Raw genomic sequence first — 25,837 nt, 5'->3', positions numbered from 1 at the left:
CGTAGAATTTACTTTCTAATCCTTTTATATTATTCTCATTAAAAAAAATATTTAAGACATGAAAAAAAAAATTATTGTTCTTCTCCCGCAGCGGGATTTCAATTTTGTGGTGGGGATGTAACCCGTGTATACTGGCACCCATCAGGGGTAGGCCAGTAAGTTGAAAAAAAAAGTACAGAATTTATAAAAAAAATTACTCTTATTATATTTTCCTAATCTTTCATTTAAGATGCATCGTTTATAAATTTTCCATTATAAAATGTTATGATAAGAGGAAAAATATATATAGACAAAAAAATTATGATGGCATGTTTGGTGTACGTGCAAGGTGAGTTTTGAGAAGGTGGGGGAAGAGACATCGAATTGGCTGGGAGTCTCCTACGGCGAGAAATTCGTTGCAGAGGTTGGTGATGATGTGGTGGAAGGAGAAGAAGATGACAATGGAAGAAGGGAAGGAGGCGACAAGTGTAGAGGGGGAGCGACGATGAATGTAGTGCGTGCGCAGTAGAGTCTTTACTTTTTATTGTCGTGGAATTGTGTATCTATCAAAATATCAAAATATCCAACAGACACACTGATAATGATATAAATGAATATTTAGGAGTCGTTTGGTTAATAACTTATCTCAGGTTTTTAATATTTATCTGAACAAATCATGTCATTTGGTTACTTTTGGTGGCCCGTTTTTATAATAGCGGCCCGCACGAGGCCCGCACTATTCATTAAGTTTTCGGCATTTTATTATCAGGACATCTTGGGCTGTTTATTATCTTGCATCGACTTGCGCTCCAGATAAGGCCATTGTTTCTCCCAAATACCCTTCCTCACTTCATCATTTTGAATTTCAGAATGAGATAAGGAAAGCCCCAAATCGCTGAGATAAGGAAAACTGCCCAAAGCCTTGAACTCCAATTTGCCGTTTGAGCACTCGTTGTGTTTCACAAGGTGAGTTCTTGAATTTAAACTAAATTCTTCAAATTTTTGACCGTATTTAATGGATCTTGGTGGATTCATTTTCTAGATCTAGTTTCTGAATATGAAATTCTTATGTGGGTTTTTCTTTTGCAATTTCACAAATTAATACGATTTCAAACTAGAGGACTTGGCTTCATTTTGTGCCAAATTAATCTTGGGTTTATTTATTTTATTTGTCGTCGTGGGTCACTGCATTCACGTTTGCTTGTTGTCCGCTTGAATTTTAAACCGTGTACAAATTTCATTTCTTCACCCCCTTGAGACATTTGTTAAACATTTTGTTTGTGCAGTCAACTGATCACACTTATTCTAATCCCCTTTGCGGTGATGGCCCCTCAATTTCGCTTATCCTACGCCGTGTACCATATGATTGAAGAATTAGTGAATCTGTTAAAATTACAAGCGATTGTCATTACTTACTTACAATTGAAAAATAGAACGAGATTTAGACGTCGTCCGAGACAACGTCTAATTAGGTATTCATTGAAAGATAGGATACCGCCGCAAGTGAATCATATGAATAGGCTCTTGAAAGTCAGTGATGTAGACCATTTTGATAACCTACGTATGGATAGGAACGCATTCGGTCGTTTGTATATTCTTTTAAGAGACGTTGGTGGGCTGCGAGATGGTAGGTATGTGTTACTAGAGGAACAAGTTGCTATTTTCCTAGGCATTCTAGCCCACCACAAGAAAATTCGTATATCTGGCTTTGAATTTAGGCGATCCGGAGAAACAATTTCCCATTATGTTCATCTTGTTTTGAGAGCGATCCTCCGGCTTCATGGCATTCTACTGCCTCAACTAGAGCCAGTGACTGACAATTGTGTTGATTCTCGTTGGAAACATTTTAAGGTAATCTATTAGTGTGCATTCCATTGTTTGACCTTGAACTAATTTTCACTGTGATGGTGTGTATTTTTTTACAAAATTTTTGTGATTCACATTAGGGGTGTATTGGCGCCTTGGACGGGACCTGTATAAATGTCCTCGTTAGTAATGCGGATAAGCCGCGTTATCGAACGCGGAAGGGCCAAATCTCGACCAACACTCTTGCAGCCTGTGACCGCAGAATGAGATTCATATATTTTCTTCCCGGCTGGGAGGGTTCAGCCGGTGATTCCCGGGTGCTTAGAGATGCTGTTAGTAGAGAAGGGGGATTGAGGGTTCCCAAAGGTTTAATAAAACCTTAATCCTTGCTACTTGCTGAATTTAAAAAAAAAATGATTCTGTTTGTTTAATACCTCATAACATCACTAAAAACTGCATTTGGTTTTTTTTAGGAAATTACTTTTTGTGCGATAATGGGTATGCAAACTCTGAAGGTTTCTTGACCCCATACAAGAATGTTCGTTATCATTTGAAAGAATGGGGTGATGGCAATCAAAGACCGCAAAATGCGCGGGAATTGTTCAATCTGCGTCATAGTAAAGCTCGTAATATTATCGAGCGAGCCTTTGCCGTTCTTAAGATGAGATGGGGCATTCTTCGCAGCGCGAGTTTTTATCCGATTAAGATCCAAATTCGGATGATTATGGCATCCTTCTTAATCCATAATTTCATACGTGGTGAGATGCTGAACGACCCAATCGAACAAGAACTTGATGGTGCACCCCATAATCTAGTCAATGAGGAGGCTGATGGTGATGTTGAATACGTTGATCAAGTCAAAACAAGTCTAGCGTGGACTCAAATGAGGGATGATCTGGCTAATTCTATGTGGACTAATGTGTGCATTTTCATATATATCAGATTGATCTTGATTTATTTGTATATGCATTTTGATTTAATGTTTGAACCTATCCTACTTACTGACCTTTCACACTATTTTTCTTTTGCCATGATTTACAGCAGCCACATGGCGACCTCCGCTGACGGAGGAGATATGATACCCGAGTGTCTTTGTGGCGGGGGCAAGATGTCGTTGTTCTGTGCTGGACCAGATGCAAAGCACAACGGCAGATGGTACTACAAATGCCCCATCAATTCAAAACATTCGGGCTATTTCTTATGGTGTGACGACTATCACAGTAAACATGGAGATGGGAAGATGCCAAATTACGTATTGAATCAAGTTTATCGTCCAGCTAAAGCAGAAGACATCAGTGTTTCTGAGGCCAAAATAAGCACGCCTGTAACTACAGAAGTCAGCAGTGCTTCTGATACCAAAAGAAGCGCGTCTGTAACTGCAGCTGTTTGTAGTGGTTGTGCCCGATGTGAAGCTGAACTCCGGATGAACTATGTGTTGTGTTTCATTGGTCTAATGTTGTTATTGCTAGGAATTGTGTTAGGAAAATTGTTCTAGGGTAACTGACTTGTTATTTTCATTTTCGACTATGTCTCGGCATTTTTGTCGCCTATGTATGGTTGTTGTTAGAAACTGTATTTTGTCAATGGTAGACACTTATGTGGATGAACTTGAATGGAGGCAGCAGGTTATATTCGCTTGTATTATCTATTTTGTCACCTCATTTTCAAGCTATGAAAATTTAATTTGAATTAATATTATCTCTTCTCTTATTGTTTGCCAACAGTAAATGAACTAACTCTGTATTTTCTTTTCAGCTATCATACACAGTGTTGTTGGTGATGAATCATCTAATCAAGTAATGACATCCTCTTTCACAGAAGTAGTGGCATCATAATGTCTACGAAGAGTTCATTACCTTTCCTAAGCACAAGTAACGAAAGATTTCTTTTCTTGCTTTCCCGAGATCCATTTCGTAGCCAATCCGCGCTGCCAGAGTGTCCAAACGCGCGTTCGTCTCAGTGTGCATCTTTCCTAGCATGTCGATGAAGCCAGAATCATCATCGCTAACTTTGCGTTTGCGCTTCGGTTTTGAAGGAGCCTGTGAGGGACCGCTTGTGTTCTGTCCACTGTGAGCACTACTATCATCCACAACATTGTTCCCAAACATTTCTTGAACTTGCTCTTCACCTATGAAATCATCAAAACTTGGGAGGTAATCAGTACTCTCTCTGATCTCAGTCACAGGCTCATTTGGAGAGCTATTATTCGCAGCCTCGACTACTCCTTCAGCATTACGTCCATTTGCCCTATCTTTCCCGAAGATAAGCTTCCAGTCATCCCAGAATGGCCAAGACCTTGTGCGCATTCCACGGTATTCTTTGTCTTGCTATTAATCAGATTCAAAATATGCACATAGTTAGATGAATTGACAATGCACAAAGGCAATAGAATCAATTTTGAAGAGACTGAGATGGACCACAAACCTACACGATTTGATCCCATTGATCATCATAGCAGTCAATCTTGAAATCTCCGTGCACATTGAAACCAACTCCACTCCGATCCAGGATGTTTGACAGCAGGTTGTAGTGCTTTTTCAACGCAGTTAACTTAGATTGAATATGTGGATTGGCTTTTATATCAGTCCTCGGAAATTCCTTTTGCATCCATTCTTCATTCTTGTTCAAGTAGCCACCTCGGAACCCATTGTCCGATTTCCACCCCTGCGCCACCAGATCCTTCAATGCAGAGATGAGGACCGCTTCTTCGCGGTCAGTCCAAGAACGACGCCCTCTGTCATTCCTTTGATAACTGTGCCTGCGGATTTGGCTACTCCCTGGGACACATTAGACAAACAGTAAATCAAAGTTACAACCCTTGTATGTGGCCCAAAACGTTCTCATATACAGACATGAGTATGGTCACTACTACCCTAACCTTGAGTTCCTCGAGTGCCTTGGTTGCAGTTAGCATTGGGGCCAACTCTTCGAGAATCGGCCATAGCTTCAAAGCATGGAAGAAATAGTAGGATTCACAGTCAAGATTTGGCATAGTCACAGTTTGTAAAACTCAAAATCCAGCAAAAACAAGTAGAGAACTTGCTAAACAAGTGATTAAATAGTTGCAGTACCAACAAATTAAGCCACCACCACCAAACAATCAAACTACAAATTGACGTTGAATTTCTATTAAACCACACAATGAATGACATTTGCATCTCTTAAACCATTACAAACCAAAGATGTTTTGGTCTTCACAAATTTAACAGATGAATAAAGTCACCATTACAGAAAATCAAAATTGAAATTTCAAGTCGAAAGAAACACAAAATTGAAATTTAACAGATGAATCGTATCCTTCAACGTGCAAAAAAACGAAAGAAACACAAAAATATCGACAACCAGGTAATTTCTAACCTCGGAGAGACTTGCTAAGTCGCCGCTTTTGGAGAAAATCTTTACGGCCAAATAACTTTCCCGCTGCTGCTGCTGAAAAATAAGGAGGGAGCTGCGTTTATATTGCTCCAAATTTGAGTGAAGAATACAACCCTAGGGACATAAAAGTCATTTCAACATATGTGTCTCCTAAACAAATGAAACCAAACACCTGAATAAGTATTCATTAAATAATTCCATGATGTAACCAAACAAATGTTATCATATGCATAATTGCACATCCCAATTAAAAACCAATTTGAAGCCTGAACATATTATAAACCCATGACTAGAACCAAACGACTCCTTATGGTAAAAGTGAACCGGGACTCTTATTCGCGGACAAATTAAAATGGAAAAATGAGACTCTTATTCGCGGACGGATGAAGTATCTCTCTAAGATCTCGACCTTATATAGAGAATCACAGATGGATCAACACAAGTTGCCAAGATCTCAGGCCACACAATAATGGGCCTGAGTAATTAATCTACCTTCTGCACTTTAATTTGGACCATGTTGGAAAGATACGAGATTGATTACTATATATGTTGGTCTATATGATACTACAATTTTCATAAGAACTTTTAACAGTGTAGTGGATAATCGATAACCTGTCATTCAAATTATTTGAATTCATATATCATAGAGAAAATTAATTTGTCATACAACTTATAGCAACATGTTCCTATCCATAATCGATATGCAATCTTTTAGTACCATATCATTTCGTCCATTGACAATTATTTTATACCCCACGCGATAAAATTTTAAGTACTCTCTTCATCCCATAATAGATGATATACTTAGGTGGCGTTCGGTTGCATGACTAATAATCATAAGACTATCCATCAAGGATTAAGTTGTAGAATTATTTTAGTTAGAGGGGGGAGGCTATGACTAATTATCATGAGACTATCCATTTAGGATTAAGTTGAGAGGGTCAATCTTATGAACCAAACATAATACATATTTAATCATGAGATTTAGTCTTGCTAACCGAACACCCCTTAGAGAATGACATGAGATTTTAGGAGATTTGTTTTTCGTATTAGGTGGAGAGAGAAAATAGTATTTAAAAAAAGAATTGTAATAGTTTTTATAAGATAAAAAAAAAAAAAAAAAAAAAAAAAAAAAAAGGAAAGTGTGACGGAATACCTTTTTTAGCAATATAGTATATCATAAATAAAATAAAACCTATATTAATGTGCGGGAAAAACATGGTTTTTGAAATGTCATTTCCGTCGGATTACTCTTTAGCACAAATAACTAATTTTACTTTATTCTTACACGTGTGCAAAATACTTCAACATCTCTGTATATATATGAGTATAATGACTTTTTTCTATTCTCACCTAAAATTCCGAGTACACACAAGACACAACATTAAATCTAGACATTTAATTTAAAAACCATCCACCATGGAAAATAATTCGGTCACCAGAATATTCAGATCAATGTCTAGACGAGAAATGATATGCTACATATCTTATGTGAGCTTCTTATTTGAGTACTATTTTTGTTTGATATATGTTTAACATTGTTCATTGCGATTTATCTATTTAGTTTGACTTTAATACATTAAAATATGTTATTATAATTTTTAATTTCACAAAATTCATAAAAATCAAAATTCAATTTGCTCGTTTTCTCAATAATTTCATATAAATGAATAAAATAATAAATCAAGCTTTGATTTTTATGAATTTTGAGAAATTAAAAATTGCAATAACATTTTTTAATGTATTAGAGTCAAACTAAATAGATAAATCGAAACGAGTCAAACAAGAGTGATGCTCACATAGAGAGCCTATGTAAGGTTTGTAGCATATCATTCCTCATGTCTATATATAAATTATAATTGACACATTTATAAATATATTGAAAAATAAAATCAAAATCGAATACAATATTTATTTTATATTTTTTGCAATGAATATATACATCCATGAATTTACACAATCATAACTAACATACTAGTATATGTATGAATGATTAAAAGAATTAAACTAGTAACAAATTTCAACTTAAAAAATATCCGTTATTACATCTCCCAACATTCAAAGCATTCAACAACACTAGAGCAAACTCCTTCTCAACAAAATCATCCTCCTCCTTGGCCAGCAGCCGCCGGTGCTCCGCCGCCACCGCCTCCGGCACCACCTCCGCCCGGCAGAGCGGGCACGTAGAGACGTACCCCTTCAGCCACCTCTCCACGCACCGCCGGTGGAAAGTGTGGCCGCACGCCGCCAGCTGGCAGCACTCCTCCGCCGCAAATTCCGACAAGCAGACACTGCACTCGTCGGAATCCGGCGGCGGATGGAGCAGCTGCCTGCGGCTGCTCTTCACTGCCGCGGCGTAGCGACGCCGCGCCGTGAAAATTTGATAGTATTTGACAAAAATGCATAGTGATAATATGCCTAAATGGATTAATTCCGGCATAATTTTGAACAAGAAAATCGAAATAAATTTGTTGGGATAAGAAACAAGTTTTGTTATAGCTCTCATAACTTTACGGTCTAAATAATTTTGTGGAATCTATGTTTGTTGATGTTTGAGAACTAGTATATATATAAGCAGGTTTTCAAAATATTTAAAAAAATAAACACGTCCAAGTTCAGACCTAAATGGATTACAATGATTGACTGAAATTATTAATTAATTTATTGCTAAGTCAATTATGATGTTACTAATCGCCTTATCACTATTATATTTATACATTTGTCACTCTCCCTCGAAAAAAAAATAGTACTCCGTTTAGTAGAAAAATTAAGCCGTTCACATTACAATTTAAAATACTAGTAAACAAAAATTAAAAATTTTAATCACGTTTCTCAATGATATATTGTAGCCTATCTCAAGTCCCAACTTCAAATCGTCCCATAATTTTGAATATCTTCGTCAAATGTACGTAGGAAGTTTATCGTCATCTTTGAAAATAGAAAAATATTGGTTCCCTATCTCATGTCACAGATGGCTTTTTTGTGTCATAAATTATAGACATGGATCAAATCACTAACCATTTTGTTAAGGATTCATGTTGCTCAACCGCACTCCTTGATAACGATGTTGATACTATCCTTGAAATTTACATAAAAATATAAATACCAATAATATGTCTCAGTATTATACCATTTACTTTGACTCGATTTAATTAGATTCGGTTGCGTTCGATTACATAAATATGCATAGGAATAAGTAATAACGAGAATAATGCTCATATAAATCATGTAACGTATCATTTCTAATAGTACTAAAATATCTATTAACGTGTTGTAATTTAGTTTGACTAACTAAACATTTCAAAGTAAATAAATTGTATAATACGAAATAAAAATTAGACATAAATACACATAATAGTAGAAGATGAATTCTAGAATTATTAATTCAACCAATCAGCGTGGGCCAATTTCCCCGGCCCAAGTTAAAAGCCCATAAAGGAAACCCATTACATAGCTGCCCAAACCCGATACCCTTATCCCACTTAACCCGTTACCTAACTGCCCAAACCCGATACCCATCTTTCATCTTTCATAACTGAAGTAAATTTCTTACTTAGTGTTTTTTCAGTATGTAAGTATTAAATAGAAACAGTATTTCCAACACCATACATAAATTTGCATACATATATCAAATTATCAATTATCAATTATCAAGTACGAGCATTGCCCAAAAGATGCAAGTATAAAAATTCAGTTAGCTAATAGAAACAAGGCTTTTGTCGATATCATGGATCGACGAATCCGACTTTCTTTTAATGGGGTGGGTGCAAAGCGGGAATCATTTTGATCATATATTAGTTAGTGCCTTAATTTGTATCTAGTTACCTAGTATGAAGAATAATTTCAGAATTAGTAGTAATTATTTATTGTCGTATTTATACCCAAAAGAATATTTGACCGGCCGGATGGATGTTTGATTGGACCAGATTTGAGTATATACACATTTTGAATGATGCAAAAAGTTATCCAAACGTTTGAAAATATCCTGTCACCTATTTGTAACTTTTGTACATAATTTCATTTTCGTGGGCTCCGATCGTCACATGCTCTATCGTAAAACAACTTCTATATTCAGATATTTTTCTATACTGAAGCTAAATTAGTCAAATTCTAATCAAGATCAAGCTTATTAAATTCAAAAAAAAAAATTCAATTACAAAAATTTTCAACTTTTCTCAACTATCTTATCGATATGCAAGCGATATTACCCTTACCATACACGAAATCATAGAATTTGATCAGATTTTATGATTAAAACAACGATATTACCCTTATTTCATCGCCTACATTTTACTCCTTCTGTACAAAACATTAAAGTTACATACTTGCACCTAAAAACCGAATGTTAATCAAATAAAGTTGAATAGAGAGGTCGTTGGTGATCACTTATTTTAATACATCCATGACCATGCATATAATTGCACATACGCAATTAAATATTCACGAATGATAAAAAGGATAAGGCAGCTCAATGATTAGATTCCTTGCCAGCCATATTCATCTATACACCAATTTCATTTACAATTTTACACATAAATAAAAATAAAATACTAAATCAACCAATCTCTTAAAAATAAAAAAATACAATAAAATCCAAAATTAATCAAGTAAAAATCCCATGATTACATCTCCCAACATCCAAAGCATTCAACAACACCAAGGCAAACTCCTTCTCAATCCAATCATCCTCCTCCTCCTCCGCCACCCTCCGGTACTCCGCCGCCGCCTTCTCCGGCACGGCCGCCGCGCGGCACAGCGGGCACGTGGGCGCGTGTCCCTTCAGCCAGCGCTCCACGCAGCCGCGGTGGAACGCGTGGGCGCACGCGGCCAGCTCGCAGCACTCCTCCCCCTCGGCCGCGAGCTCCGAGAGGCAGACGCTGCACTCGCCGGAGCCCGGCGGCGGGCGGAGGAGCCTGCGGCTGCTCTTCACCGCGGCGGCGTAGGCGCGGCGCGCGGTGAAGATTTGGAAGTGCTTGTGGAGGAGGCAGAGGGCGAGGATGGCTAAGTGGATGGATTCGGGGAGGATTCGGAGGAAGAAGATGGAGAGGATTTTGTCGGGATAAGAGATGAGTTTTGCTATGGCGCCCATGATTTTGTTGTTGTTATTATTTAGGATGAACAATGGATTGTATTTATAATGTTTGTGGGGATTGTGATTCCGTGGAATCTTTGATTGTTGAAAAGTAGGAAATTATTTGGGTTATGTGGAGTTTTGTATAGTACTAGATGCTACTAGGTATGTTTTATTTGACTTTCTGAGGAGAAGTTTCTAGGTTGTGTCATTTAGTAGTATAATAAATAAGATTGCTTTATTGATGTTGTGCAATTGTCTCATGTCTAAATACAAGAAAAAACAATGGTGGAAAATGTATACAGACTGAAAGTTAAATATGGAGTATTTTTATCAACCTCGCATTGGAAGGTTCTTGGTATGTTACATAATTTGTTGTATTCTATGGATATGTAGATTATGTTATTGATGTTTTTAAAATTATTATTGAAAATTTAATAGTATTACTAAGTAAGAAAAAAAGTGAAATTCTAGTCAATTTCATACTCTCTACGTCCCACGATAAGTGATCAATTTTTCATTTTGGATTGTCACACTATAAATGACTGATTTCTTTTTTCTTTCAAAAAAACAACACATTTATCATACTTACTTTATTCTCTTTCTTATTTTATTTTCTCTTTATCTTACCTTTTTTCTCATACTTTATTTTCTTCACTTCACTCAATAAATATTATTTTCTTGATATCATATCCAAAAGAAACTTCCCACATATAATAGAACGGAGGGAGTACTTTTCATGTAAAATTATGGCTAGTCTCGTATTTCTAAAATCTTGAAAATTATGGAGTATCATAAAAGAAGAAATTTCCGCTTATCCCATTTGCACTGGTGTGTTAGCCGATTATAAACGCACTATCCACCACGTAATGTATCCCTTAAAGATGTGAGTTATTATATATAGTCATAGCACTTCCACATACTAAAACCAGTTACATCATCACATATTTCACCAGAAATTGGGTGAATGAGATAATTGGAAAATATTCATCATTCGTGATTAAGTTTACGATTTTATAATGTATGGGGTGGATCGGAATTTAACCATCTAGTGATTTATTTGCTCAATGTCCATATTACTGAAATTTGAAATAATCAACTCTAATAATTAAATGATAACAAAAAATTGGCGGGTTGTGTTTAAGAATGATTAAAATCTAACATGGGATTGAGAAATCAAACTGATTAACTATAAATAAACTAATTAAAATCAAAATTCCTAGAAAAATTGGAAATGATGTTACTGCTAATTATTGGCCAGGCAAACTGTTTCGACTATTCAATGAACGTAGATCAACTAAAGACTGCTAATTAAATGTTATTACATGTTGGTAAGAATTATCGATGGTCAATTTTGCCAACCTTGTTTCTTGAAATCGCCCAAGTTATTTAATACTACTAGTTAGATTATCTTAATTTTTTAGTTGTATTCTCCGAAAATTCTTTGTTATCAAGTTGTTGGGATTTCGACATTTCGTTTAATTATTTTGAAAGCACATGCAATAGTTATGTTGAATGGATCCTTCTATACACATGTAACTACATTAATTGGGACGAAAACATTAAAAAATAAAATAAAATGAAATAAAATCAACACATTTGGAAATATTTTAATTAGTGGATAGATAAGTTCGAATTGGAGTAGGTTCGTCTTCATCTAATTTTCCATATATGACCACCGTCATCAATTTTTGTATTGATCATGTTATTGTTATCCAATTGTATAATTGTGTCTGAAATATTGAATTCTGCAACTTGTTTTGTCCTTTTTTTTACTGTCCTATTAAGACAATTTATTATCGTTTCCGACATGTTTCATATATCACGTACGATAGGATAATTATGGGAAAAAAACAAATGCTTTTTTTTTTCCCTTGAATATATGTAGAATTGATTGCAGCACAAATTTGAAACCGACGAGAATTGACTGGAATTGGAATTGCAAGAGTGAAAATGTAATTCTATTCACTGATTGTTGAGAACGGAAGAAAATCGATTACAACAAACTCCAAAACAAACTTGTATTTAAACCTATCACAAAACTAATGAATATATGCATCCAACGGCTCAGATTAAAAGCCCTAAAACTTAAAACTAATCTGACGGTTGCTGAAAGAGCTGATTGAGAGATCAGCTGTGATCAGCTGCTTCTTCTAATCATGCAGCTGAGCCATCAATTCCTTACCATATATGTTGACGATTTCACTAGAACCCATTTAGAAAAACTAAGGAATTATTAATGATGTTAAATTGCAAATCATGATTTTTTTTAACAAAACAGTACTTGTCCATAATTAATGTCTTGGTTAGTATTGGATTATATACTTCCTTCGTCTTATTGAAATAGGGTGTTTAGGGTTGGTACGAGTGTTAATTGCGTTATTGATAAAGTAAAAGATAAGAGAAAATATAGTTGAAATTGTGTAGTGGATGATGGAGCCCATAAATAATTAAGTAAAATAAAAGAATAAAAGGGTTACCATAAATGAATATGGATTATTTTTATGAAACAACGAAAAAGGAAATATGGTCTATTTCTAATTTTCTATAGGCCGGGGAAGTATATATTTTGGATTTTAGAAAAACAGTCTCGTAAATACATATAGTCAGCATTTCAAACTTTATTGTTTGAGATGATCAATATAATACTATAATCCATCTTGAAAATTTTGATGTAATTGCAAATCGTGGTCTCACATGTTTAGGTACGATATATATCTTTCATTTCATTTACATAGGATCCCTTTGTTATCAGATTGTATAATTAATTATAAGACGTTTCCTCCAACTTTTAATACAATTCATTGTAAATAAATCAAAAAAATTATTACTGCAATTATTATTACCGGATGTTTGATTGGATTGCATCATTAATATGTGTTATTTTCATCGAATATTTTATCTATAGTTTTAATTTAAGTCATAACTTTTGTGCTGTGACGCTACGAAATTACGGTTGGGATCCAAACGTCACATCTCATGCTAAATTGTTGTTAGTGGTTAGTCCCTAGCTCGTTAGTAATAATGAAGAGTTTAGAAATAATACTAGTTTTAATATGAAATTATAAATTATAAATGATTTAAAAGAAAAAATGATTGAAATAGGAGTATTGTCTAAGGACAGCGTATTTTATAATTTTAATTCACGACGGCACATACTCGTGGTTGTGAATTTTTTGTTTAGGCGAGAATAGCCCCTTAAATATGACAATTAATTATGATCAATAATAGGTTGGTGACTGGTTTGCCATGTTGGAATAATAATACCACATTTATTATTGATTGTGATTTTTCGTAAAATTGGTCTTATTTCGAAATTATCAACTTCTAAACTCGTGAATTTAGTTTTAAATTCATCAATTAAGGACTGATAAAGCATTTAAGGAAATTATTTTAATCTAATTATCCTTTTATCCTCGTAGAGTCGTAGTTCATTTTGTTATCTTTAGGTTGTAGTATTTTCTTTGTTGGTGTATTTATCATGGGAAAATATGAGAAAAGAAAATATGTATCATTAAATTGTGATAGTGCAAAGTATTTAACTATAATTTTCTTTAGATGAAGACATAGTGTAAAAAAATCAATATTTTGATAATTTAGTAAATATTCAACTGCACTTGTGTAAATTTTTTTCGAAGGAGAAGTGCATTTTTATAGATTTTGAGCTTATCATAACAGTCCGAGTCTATAATGAAATATAAATGTAATAATTTAAAGGAGCATGAGATTCACTTATCAACGAAAAAAGAAATGTGTCTATAAATCCCAAATGTTACTCCAATAAAGTTGTTAGGCCTCGTTTGATTCCTATGTTAGTATATGATATGATAGGGTTGGTGGAGTCCAATTTTGCATGATAGAGTCTTAGATAGTTATCTTGTTCTAGTGTTTGGTTGCTATGTAAAAAATCTTAGTTTAGCTTAACTTTTATTTGATTGAGCTACTTTAAACATTGGATTCAAATATGTTTTGTCAAAAATAACCTCATTAGTTGTCGTTTAAGACATTTTTGTCCTCATTGAATCCTATTTTGGTGCATATATTACACCTCACCTACTAAGTGGTAAGGATCATCTAATCCTACTGAGCGGTAATCCTTACCGCCTACTGAGCAACGAGAGAATTTATTTTCACAGGCAACGTCCCGCACGAAAATTTCGGACTGCAAATCAACACTACCGAAAGATGAAATCAGACAATGAAACTGATAAATATTATATGAAGAAGATGAGTTTAGGAGCCAAAAAAAGTCTAAATTATCATATCTACGATTGTTTTACATATGAGTTATCACGTAGTACTTTGAAATTTCTCAAACTAATTTTACAAAAATTAAGTGCAGTGACATTTACACAGTAAACACCACACATGGCCTTTGCTGCAGTTTCAAGAGCCTTCTTGTTGGGGACAGTGCTTGAGCCTTGCCAAGCTTGTTGGACTCCAAAACAGTCAATTTACACTCATCATCGTGATCCCGTTTATCCATTTGCTTGCTCTTCTTGTAGGCCGGAGACTCTTCACCATCACTAGAAGAGTAGCCACCATCCTCTAGCCTTCTCTTTTTAGGCAATGCATTAATGAGCTCTCGGTTGCCTTGGATTTTCCTAGCATCCTTTTTCTCCTTGGCTATCCTAAACACATCAAAGCATAGGTCCAACATTGATGCACTATTTTTTAGCACTATTAATACCTGCAAGTATACAGAATAGAAATAGTATAGCCAAAGGTCAGTACCGGATATCGAACACGGGGAAAACAAATACAAAGTGTCTATCATCTACTAAAACTCAATTACTATCTGGAGAACCGAAAGTTTTGGGAATTTTTGAAAACAGAAAACAATAAAACAATAGAAAGCTAATAACAACTGATTGCAAATAAATCACAGAGATAAAATATAGAGATAAGGGAATTCCAGGGATGTGCGTTCACAGTTATGGTTATACAAATTCCAAACTACAATACCCTAGCACAGTTATTACTTTGATAGGACGAGTCACCTAGCTTATGCTCATGCGATACAAACGTTGATTACAATATTAGGTTGTCAATCCTAACACGTAACTCCCAAAAGCCAAAAGCTCCTAAGACCCTTGAAAAGTCCCCACTCTCAATTAACAGTGTCGTTTTAAGGGAAGCCAACTGTAGCGTCTACTAAGTGGACCTAACTCGCTAGAACTCTCTCACAGTTATGAAGCAAGTTATATTAAATCATACATAATTGTGTCACTCAATCATGTAGCATCAAGATTACTTAGGGAAGAAACAAAGTAAAAACAAAACGGATTTTAAATAGAAAACTGGAATTGTATAACCAAAGTCGTTACTAACACATCCTTAGAATCCTAGATTGAAGGGAAGACAATTTGAACATAAAACTAAAGCAAATAAAACTCGTAGGTTGAATCCTTGGTGTTCTTGAAATCCTTCTTCAACTCCTTGCACAATGACGTACTCTAGCTTTTAATCTTTGGGGATAGAAGCTCTCCATTGATGAAGCTTTGAGGTCATATTTATAAGGGAAAGTCAATCCTCATTGCAGAAGGAAAAGATCTTCAAAATATGGTAAATCTTGGAGCAGATCTAGGGCAATTCGGATTCACCGTTTTTCTCCGGCGGGCCGCCGCACCTTGGCCGACGGTCGTCGCGTTGCAGTCCAGAGTCTCGGTACCTTCGGCAGCGGGCCGCCGCATGTCCTCCGACGGTCGCCGGGCGAGACTCGTTTCCAAGCGTGAATTTCCGAGGCGGGACGCTATAGAGCACTGACCGCCGGGCGCCGGCGGTCGCCGTACACCTTGCGGCAGTCGCCGTCTGAACTCCAGATTTGCAGATTTTGCGTTTGGACTCCATTTTTTGGCTCAATTATGCACATTTCTCACAAAACACGTCAAAATACCAAAATGTATAAAATATGCAATCATTGGACATGTAGAGTGACTTTGACATAAAAAACGGACCAAATAATGGCCTTAAAATAGTGCAAAATCCGAGCGTATCAAACATCCAAGTAGATATATTAGCAAAATCAGACACATCAAGCTTCAATCAGCTTGAATTTGTCTGCCTTTAGCTTATGCCTCTTGGTTCTTTCATAAACTAAATCAATGCAAATCAGCATAACTAACCATTAACTTATTTTACAGAAGATAACCATTGTAGATTATCACCGGACCACCTAACAACCAAACAACAACCCTCAATATCCTCTGAGATTCAATATGATTCACCTCACTTTGTTTCCAATCAACTTAGTCAAATAAAGGTTTGTATCTAATGAGCAAAACTAGAGTTTAACAATATCAAACTAGGGATGTATTCATATCATTACACTAAATATTTGTAAAACAGAAAACAAATCTCCACCCTTGGATCTATTAATCTGATGGCTCTGATTAAAACTAATGACGTACATTATTGTATCGTTTTCGTACATTAAAGGGTAAAAATGGTAAAACACAATTGTACATGACTTCGCTACATGATGTAGTTATATTTGTACATCATGTTGTATTAGTACATGATATTAATATATGAGAATGGTATTTTAATGTACGAGTCTCACACATTAATGTGCGTAGGTGACTGAATAATGTACACATTATCACGGGTATATCGTACATTACTGTCCGACTCATGCTTTTGTGGATGGAAGCTATACTATATAGTATCTACAAATTCACAAAAGCATGAGTCGGAAATTAATGTACGATATACCCATGATAATATAAAGTACGAGTCTCACACATTAATGTGCGTAGGTGACTGAATAATGTACATATTATCACAGGTATATCGTACATTACTGTCCGACTCATGCCTTTGTGAATTTGTAGATGCTATATAGTATAGCTTTCATTCTTTTGTGAATTTGTAGATGCTACATTACTGTCCGACTCATGCTTTTGTGAATTTGTAGATGCTATATAGTATAGCTTTCATTCACAAAAGCATGAGTCGGACAGTAATGTAGCATCATATTAATTTCCTTAGGGCCGAAATTCAACATCATTCACCAAGGGTTTAGTAGTCCATGAGGGCGTAGTACCATCGTATTAACATAGCGTTCACTAACCGGAGGAAGTTAGGTCCAGACCCCTAGGGTTAACGTATCCTTAAGGCTAGGGTATAGTATCCACACGATTACCTTAATGAACGTTGTGTTACTGAGTCGGTACTACACCCTAGCCTAATGGATTGCTAAACCCATTGGGGATGGATATAACTTTCGTCATTCATTCAATAAATTATTATCTACATTACATAGAAAGGGCATATACATTAAAACACATTAATGTTACATTAATGATCAAATTAATATACACATTAAGTTAATGTACTTATCCATATAAATGATGTAACAGCAATATACCCAAATTGCCCTAAAATGTACGAAAATGATATAATAATGTACGGCGATGCTTTTAATCATAGCCATTAGATTAATAGATCCAAGGGCTGATATTATTGTTATGTTTAAGACTAAGGGGTGTAAGGACCTTAATGCACCCCTATCAAACTAAATCAAACTTTGTGTATATATATGTTCCCAATCAACTATAGTCATAAAAACTATTGAATGAAAAATGGACTATCTCAAATAGAAATATATGATTAATTTTTTTGGACTAAGAAAATAATGTGATACTGATCCAAAACAGAGACATAGGATTAATTTTCTTAGACTAAGAAAATAATGTAATAGGAGTACTGATTTTGGTTAGCTATACAAATCAGAAATATATGATATTGGTCAGACATCCAAAATTTAACCATTCTTCATATCATCAGTTGTCTTCATGAATCTTGAGCCAGAATCATTGACCATGCCACCCCTGATCAATTCGTGATCCAGGAAGAGTACCACAATCAAGATGTCATTATGGGTCAATCTACTCTCCTGCTGCCTCGGCTCCCTCTGCTCCCTAGGTATCCTCCTCTTATCAGCCTTCTTCAGTGCCTTCTTCAGCAGCTTCATCGCAATTCCCTGCAGGAGGAGATGGACGTACTTGATGGTGGGAAGAATATAAAATCGTGAACGAAGAAGTCAAGGATGGGGTGGGGTGTAGGAATCTTACCTCTTGCGATGAATGTGCAACCATATTAACAACTTATTGACTAGAAATGACCTAGGTGAACCCAATATAATGAACTCATCTTCTTGTCTGAGTTGAATCTCAACTAGTATCGTGGCATACGCAAGGTCTGAGTTCTCTCGCGTATAAACGCCACCAATTGACCTTGTAGTTTGCATTGAACAAGATATAGATGTATATTAATATACTATGAAATGAACATGAGCAATTTAAGTTAAACAACTTGAATCTCTCACCGAGCAGTCATTGTAGTCATTGTAGTGGAAGGCTTTGCGGAGTCTCGGATGTCGGGTCAATTGTCTCTTTTCTAACTGAAGAAACGGGTGTGAGTCTAGAGGTAATTCACTTTCTTTGATTGGTCGTCTGATGTGGTCAGTCAATCCCCGCAGTATCAATGGAATATGTCCTTTCGTCTCAACCAGTTTTTCCAAAGACGACTTTACAAATCCCCTACATTTGCGATAAATAATCGTCCTCTCATTGAGACGCACACCAAGCAGCGGGACGCGACTGTCTCATTCGTAGCCGACTGCAGATATTCTCTTTCTAATGCCAATAATGAAGAATCAAACACATGAACAGACATTTCATTAACATCAGACAATGATCCTGCATCAAATGGATAACAAAATCAGGGGATCAGCATTGCTATCAACAACATACACCGGTGTATGTTGCTGATACCGGTGTATGTTGTTGATAGCAATGTTGATCTCCTGATTTTGTAATTTTGTTATCCATTTGATGCATGATCATTGTCTGATGTTAACGAAATGTTTGTTCATGTGTTTGATTCTTCATTATGGGCTCACTATATATCAACATTTTTTCAAATTAATCTTACTATAAATTGTGTTTTAAAATATAATTGTGTATTAAATTGTATTGTAAACGTATAGTTAATTATATCATGAATAAGTAAAAGGAGCACACACGTTGACCTATTTATATTTGTCGTCTAAATATATGGTAACATTAATTAAAGCTAGAATTAAAAAGTCGATAGCAAATTTCATTCTTGCGACTGTACTTTCAATCGTAAATTTATCTTTTGATCTTCATGTAATAATGAATATAACTGATCTCATTTGAGTATCAACACGATATCATTTTGAACCCCACAAATATACCCTTTTTCGTAATGATGCTCAAGTAGAAACAGTGGCGGAGCCACGGTGGGGCCAGGGGGGCCCTTGGGTCCCCCAGCCGTTTGAATTATTAGTATATATTATACATATATGCGACATTACAAATATGAGTAGCTAGCGCAGTTGGCGTGGGAACAAGCAAGGGCCCCCTAGCCGTTTGAATTATTAGTATATATTATACATATATGCGACATTACAAATATGAGTAGCTAGCGCAGTTGGCGTGGGAACAAGCCACTCATTTGCGAGATGCGACTTTTTCTTTAGCTTATGATCGAGTTGTTTCCGAACTTTGAACATACTCAATAAATTTTAATACTCCTTCCATTCACGAAAAAAATCTCATTTTGGAATGTCCACAAAACATAGTTTCATTTATAAAAATGGAAAAATTTCCTATACTTCACTTCGTTTTCTCTCATTTCTCCCGTTTCTCTCATTTCCACATTTTTATACATTCTCTCTTTTATTTTACCAAGTTCTCATTAAAACTCGTGTCGTTCATAAATGAGATTATTTTTTATGAGCGGAGAAAGTAGTTGTTTGGGGCCCCATCGTTAAAAGTCAATGGCGGAATCGTTAAAAGTCTGGCGGAACTGAGTGGAAATTATATTTTTGTCGCGGCATTACAATTGGGATCAACATAATGCCTTTTTATGGAACAAATTCGATGTTGTAGAATTCTCATATAAGTTTGCAAATTTTCATTTTAACAGTTTATAAGTGACAAAGTACAAAAGATAATATACATACTATAATTTTTTACCTCTACTTTTTTTATCAAGAAGGGATAGTACGTATATGGCTTATTCTTGAAAAGTTGAGAATCACGAATATTTCCATCCTTTTTAAATGCTTATTAATATTCTTTCAAAAAAATTCATTTGACCAGCTTGGACATATATACTCATTTAAAAACCTTCACAGATATAAAAACACAACTAAATTGGAATCATACACTTACTATATACTTGTAGACTTGCTTAAATTTTATTTTAAAGAAATATAATCAATTTATATGACAACTTTACAAATTAGCAGCATAAGTCCATTTTCTTTTGTTCATTCTTGAAGCAATTTGAAAGAGCTTTTTTTTAAAACGCTTTGAGCCAGAGATTTAGCCCTAATCTTCTAGTTTGGTAGCAATCGTGAACATATATGTTTATAAGCCTTTCCATTTCTAAAAAATCTTAATTAGTATGTACCTTACTTTCTACATATAATTCTGCAAATGCTATGTCTTTATATTTTCCATGATATTTCGTTCCAAATATCAAGAACTAGATATGCTGAAGCTTTATCTAATTTTACTATTCATTAGAATTGTTTACAAATGAGAAATTTTGTTTGTTCAATCAAAAATTTTCATGATTTTGTTTCGATTTGTAAAGGCCTATGTCTCTTAATTGTGAGGAACGGTAATATCCAATTAATTGGAGCATAATTTGGGCTGTTATGTGATTGCAGAATGTTTGGGCCAGGTGAATTATCTTTTCTAGGCCCATTTTTATTGTATACATTTTAGGCCTATGAATTAACTTTTGAGCTCATTGTTATTATAGATTTTTATTAGCGTATGATTCAAGTTAATTGTTAGTATTAATTATTTTAGTAATTTATCCGAAAAGTATAAATTTAGTTATATTTTGTTTACTTCGATCCTACTAATTATAAGTTTGTTGTGTAGCTGATGTGGGTGGACCTTTTGAAAATAAATACTCCCACATATTAATACAGAGGAAAGGAAAGGAAAGGGAATCAAATCTTAACGAATTATGAAAAAAAAAATCAAATATTGGAAAAAATTAAATTAATTTATTTTTTTAATTTTTAATTCTGATCAAATATTCCCACATATTATTAATATATAGAGGTAAAAGGAAAGTAAATCAAAATTTAACAAACTATGAAAAACAAATCAAATATTGAAAAGTTAAAAGTAAATTTTCATGGTTATAAATTGTTTGTTAAGGCGAGAATAGCCCATTAAACAAGACAATTTATGGTAGTGGAATAATATGTTTGGTAACCGGTCTGCTCGTGAAATGTCCAATTCAAATGATAACATTACATTTATTATTGATTGTGATTTTTCGTAAAATTTCTCTTATTTCGAAACTGTCAACTTCTGCACTTTCAATTAATGACTAATCAGTCATTTAAGCAAATTCTTTTAATCTAATTACCCTTTTATATATAAAAAAAAAATTACCCTTTTATATATCCTCGTAGATTATTTTGCTATATTTAGGTTTTAATCTCTTTAATCGTTAAAATTGTGATAGATCAAATATTTGATTTTAATTTTCTTTAGATCAAGACATAATGTAAAAAAATTAATAATTTAATAATCTAACTAATATTTAATTGCACTGTAAAATTTCCATTCTAATCTAGTTGTTAACTTATTCATTTTCTTCGTTACAAAAGCTGCTCAAATATTCCCTCTATCATACAACAAAATAAATTTAATTACATCCAAGGAGATTTTTGTTAAGGAGAAATGCATTTTTTTATAGAGTTTATCATAACAGCCCCAGTCTAAGCTTAAATGATGAATTTGTGATTTAACAATTAGTAATTATTCAACAATATATCTGCAAGAAGCATTTCATCTACCTATATAATTAGGTTTTCTTTTCTCAGCAAATGCAGCCAAACCTTCCAAACGATCCTTGGTGTGCATGATCTGTTCATAGCACTCTTCCTCCAACACCAATCCCGAGTCCATATCCACCTCCATTCCTCCATCAATCGCTCGCTTAGCCATTCTTATCGCCACCGGTCCCTGCAGCAAGATAAACTATATTTCAGGTAGCCATTGATCCAATGACTTCAGTTATGTCTGTTGGCCTACTGTGTGTGTATGTGTATTGGCCTCGGGATAAAATGGTTAACAGTTGAGGTAAAAAATTTCAGGTCCACTCAAAGTTTTTAAGTATTTATTTATCCAACGACATCAGTGTTGTTAACATAGAAGTAAAAGCCCGTTTCTTGGAGTGGCATAGTGATAATATAGCGCGTCTTTACAACAGTGCATAACACCGTTGGCTGAAGGAGAATGTTTAATGTACATCTATATGATGGATAGAAGAGACAGAAATATCAAGATTGGAATTGGTTGGGTACCTTCTGATTTATAAGCCGAGCGATTTCAAGAGCTTTCAAGTGAGCCTCGCCAGCCGGGACACAGTGATTAACAAGACCTGCAATGAAATCTTTCGTTAGTATGCCTCATTTATGGAGCAGCATGCTATTGAAACCTTAAGTCAAAGATTTACATACCTATGGATAGAGCATCTTTGCCATCAACTTTCCGACCAGTGAAAATAAGTTCCTTTGCTGTCGATTTTCCAACCAATCTAGGAAGCCTTTGTGTTCCCCCAGCCCTGAAAGAGGTTGTTCCCCGCATTTAAGATATAATAGCAGCCAAAAATGTGTGATTGTGAAATGAGACAGCACCATGGATATGAGTCATACCCGGGAATGATTGCCAGCCCAGTTTCTGGTAATCCTAGCAAAGCATTTTCCCCTGTTCGATTCAATATGTAAATGATCAAGATATTGCAGCAATTTTCCAGTGTATGTTTGGAAGCAAAGATGCAGACTGACCACATATCCGGAGATCACAAGATAGAGCCATTTCAAGCCCGCCTCCCAAGGCAACACCTTCAATGACGGCTATCGTAGGAATACACAGTGCCTGAGATAATAATAATAATAATAAAGGATGGGAGACTGAGATCAATAGACACTCCCACACAAACAAGCACTTTGGTTGAATCTAAGCCTTGATATTAAGTAAACGACTAGAAAAATTGATCCATCATATTATGAAAATAACTTGCCACGAAAGAAAAAGAAGGATAAGCATCACCTCCAAGTAGGAGAAAGTGGAGCGCAGTGAGTTCACAAAATCCCGCACTTCAGATGGACTCATTGTCTTCCTCTCCTACAAATTCACTTTTTAAAGGAAGTGAGCTCTTGAGCATATAAACCAGAACCATGATAAGGAAAAAAAAAAGAGCAGAGCACCTTAAGTTCATTCAACCAACAAAAAAAACAATCTTATAGTTCTAATTCAGGTTAGAAAAGGGATAATCTACTTCAAATTAAAACTCTACAGCTTATTAAGTTTTTACTGGTAATACGTGGTCCAGATTAAGTAATCTACCTTCAAATCGGCACCTGCACAAAATACTTTGGGAACAGAACTGCTGATCATCAAAACTTTTGCTGTCTGGTCTCTGTTAACAGATTCAAGTGTATGCCGCAATCCCCTCAGCATGTCTCTTCCAATAGCATTTTTCGAGCTAGGCCTTTCCAAGTTAACCTCCCAAATCCCTGTAGGTAATAGATGGCTGTTAGAAGCCAAATAATAGCTAAGAAAAGCACCCAAGCTCAAAACATCCCTAACTTCAAGACCATGAATCATCACCTAAGTTTTCGCAAAAGTACATCTTTTCCAAACTGTAATGCAGCATTTAAAATACAAAATCCTTCCTTCCCCTAGAGCTTTGGAAACTCCATCATTAAATGGATATGAACTCTAGTTATTCCATTCTACTTGTACATCACTTTCCCCTTATAAATATCGAGTTATTCTATCAATCGATAATTAAATTCAGTACTACTCTATATTTATACGGATTTTTGAATTATTTCACTGATCAACATACATCTTCCACTCTTCCTCTTCGTATGACATTGTATGCCTCGACAAGGAAAAGTAACACGATATTACTACCAGAATCAATTTACTGTAGAAAATATGTTACTTAATGAACACATTAAGAAAATGATCATTTCTAACAATCTTCAACACAATTTTTCTTCATATCCCAACTATATGCTCAGAATCACAAAATTTGATGATTGCAAAATTCTGGTTCAAAATTCATAAAATCTGTTGAATTAATACACCGACTTAAACATAAATTGACTATCTCAAACGAATCATGACTAGGTAATCTATTATCCTTGATCAACCACTCCAGCATATTGATCTGCTCAAACCTACAACATCAAACTCGATCACGAAAATTCTACCGATTCACCATTTAAACAACACCAAAAATGAAGAACAAGCAAAAAATATTTCATCAAATAGCACAATATAACAAGCATTTACCAGAATCAGAATCAGCGAGTTTCTGCAGGTTCACGGAATCGGAAACAGACTGCACCAATAGCGTTCTAGCACTCTGGAATCTGAACAGATGCGAAATAGTGGTCTGAAACTTGGGATTCTTCAGCGATTTCGATGCAGCGGCAAAAGCTACCATTTTTTCCAATTCAGCAACGAAGCTAGAGATGTGTGGAACTCCTAAACCAAATCCACAAGTGAATCAAACGCAATTTCAGCTGAATTTAACGATTGAATTCATAAGTTGAAGAATACCAAACGGAACTAATACTCGCAGAGTGAAGTTGGAAATTTTGAGAGAGAAGAAAGGGTGGAGATTCATTTTATTTATAAACATATTTTATTTTAATAAATTAACTAAACTAGAAAATTGTGATTACTTTTTGGACGGTCATTATGAAATAGTAGGTAAAGTATCCTAAATAAATCAACTGTATCACAACAAAATCTCTATTTTCCAAACATATAAGTATATCTTCACATTTGTCATTTTTTCCCATATTAATATACTCCATATCTGCCCCAAATTAAATCTCATTTTCATACGGTCAATACAATTAATCTCTTTTTCATTTATACATATTATCTCTCACACTAATACATCAATCTATTTATACTTTCTACCACATTATCTACATTTTTCATACTCACAACATATTCAATAATAGTTATTATTATTACTTTTAAGATGAGATATTTATCCCCTACTAATTTTTTATAATTATATTTTTTAAAATGGGAACTTTAAAGGTTAATTGAGTTGTAAGAAATGGGAAATAATGTTGCTTATGAAGAAAAACTAGGTTTAATATTGACAGAATTTGTTAATTGAAGGACTGATATGCAAAACAGAAAACTTAAAGATATTCCCGCTTCTCCGGTAACCGGTCTGATTCGCCAAAGACGGTCCACGGTTTCAACTTCAAAGTCTTCACTCACATAAATATTCATTAAATTTCACCATTTTTTCACCAATCAAGAATTCATCATTTTGCAACATAGCTTCAAGGATTAGTGATAAAATATTTCATTTACTTATAGTTACACATAGGAGATCAGTAAGTCATTATTTTTTATCTACATTTTTAGATTCTAATGTGTTGTGTTTTGCATTAAGTGGTTTTTTAGGCTTATTGATTGAGTTAATTTGTGGATGATCATGTCTTTTAATTGTTATTGTGATACTATTTTGTTGTGGTTTGGATCGAATTAGAATCAT

At 34.8% G+C, this 25,837-nt stretch overlaps 4 protein-coding genes across 5 annotated transcripts; 1 reads left to right on the top strand and 3 right to left on the bottom strand.

The window, feature by feature from the left end:
- Positions 1-792: 792 nt before the first annotated feature.
- Positions 793-3,429, top strand: LOC125185151. 2 transcript variants are annotated; one of them, XM_048081641.1, is made up of 5 exons: positions 793-945; positions 1,649-1,830; positions 1,926-2,151; positions 2,259-2,704; positions 2,827-3,429. In XM_048081641.1, exons 3-5 carry the CDS (start codon positions 2,049-2,051, stop codon positions 2,848-2,850), a joined length of 573 nt encoding a protein of 190 aa, XP_047937598.1. In that variant the 5' UTR covers positions 793-945; positions 1,649-1,830; positions 1,926-2,048; the 3' UTR covers positions 2,851-3,429. The 2 variants fall into 2 exon arrangements, 1 of the variants encoding a protein (XP_047937598.1); XR_007170071.1 differs by lacking the exons at positions 1,649-1,830; positions 1,926-2,151; positions 2,259-2,704.
- A 3,733-nt stretch (positions 3,430-7,162) lies between these two features.
- Positions 7,163-7,668, bottom strand: LOC125218041 (E3 ubiquitin-protein ligase RNF13-like). The gene has a single exon (XM_048119636.1). The coding sequence runs from the start codon at positions 7,664-7,666 to the stop codon at positions 7,181-7,183; it is 486 nt and encodes a 161-aa protein (XP_047975593.1). The 5' UTR covers positions 7,667-7,668; the 3' UTR covers positions 7,163-7,180.
- Positions 7,669-9,763: 2,095 nt separating this feature from the next.
- On the bottom strand, positions 9,764-10,249 carry LOC125220820 (RING-H2 finger protein ATL56-like). Its single transcript, XM_048122956.1, has one exon. The coding sequence runs from the start codon at positions 10,247-10,249 to the stop codon at positions 9,764-9,766; it is 486 nt and encodes a 161-aa protein (XP_047978913.1).
- An 11,765-nt stretch (positions 10,250-22,014) lies between these two features.
- LOC125218922 (probable enoyl-CoA hydratase 2, mitochondrial) lies at positions 22,015-24,924 on the bottom strand. Its single transcript, XM_048120727.1, has 9 exons — positions 24,874-24,924; positions 24,604-24,798; positions 23,647-23,816; positions 23,350-23,424; positions 23,085-23,175; positions 22,953-23,004; positions 22,758-22,861; positions 22,602-22,678; positions 22,015-22,260 (listed from the first exon to the last, which is right to left on the bottom strand). Exons 2-9 carry the CDS (start codon positions 24,755-24,757, stop codon positions 22,084-22,086), a joined length of 900 nt encoding a protein of 299 aa, XP_047976684.1. The 5' UTR covers positions 24,758-24,798; positions 24,874-24,924; the 3' UTR covers positions 22,015-22,083.
- Positions 24,925-25,837: the final 913 nt, after the last annotated feature.

This window comes from Salvia hispanica, chromosome 4 (genome assembly GCF_023119035.1).
Source record: "Salvia hispanica cultivar TCC Black 2014 chromosome 4, UniMelb_Shisp_WGS_1.0, whole genome shotgun sequence".
NCBI classification, from domain to species: Eukaryota; Viridiplantae; Streptophyta; class Magnoliopsida; order Lamiales; family Lamiaceae; genus Salvia; species Salvia hispanica.
The sequence above is the reverse complement of the archived record's forward strand: the minus strand, read 5'-3'. Positions and strand labels throughout refer to the sequence as shown.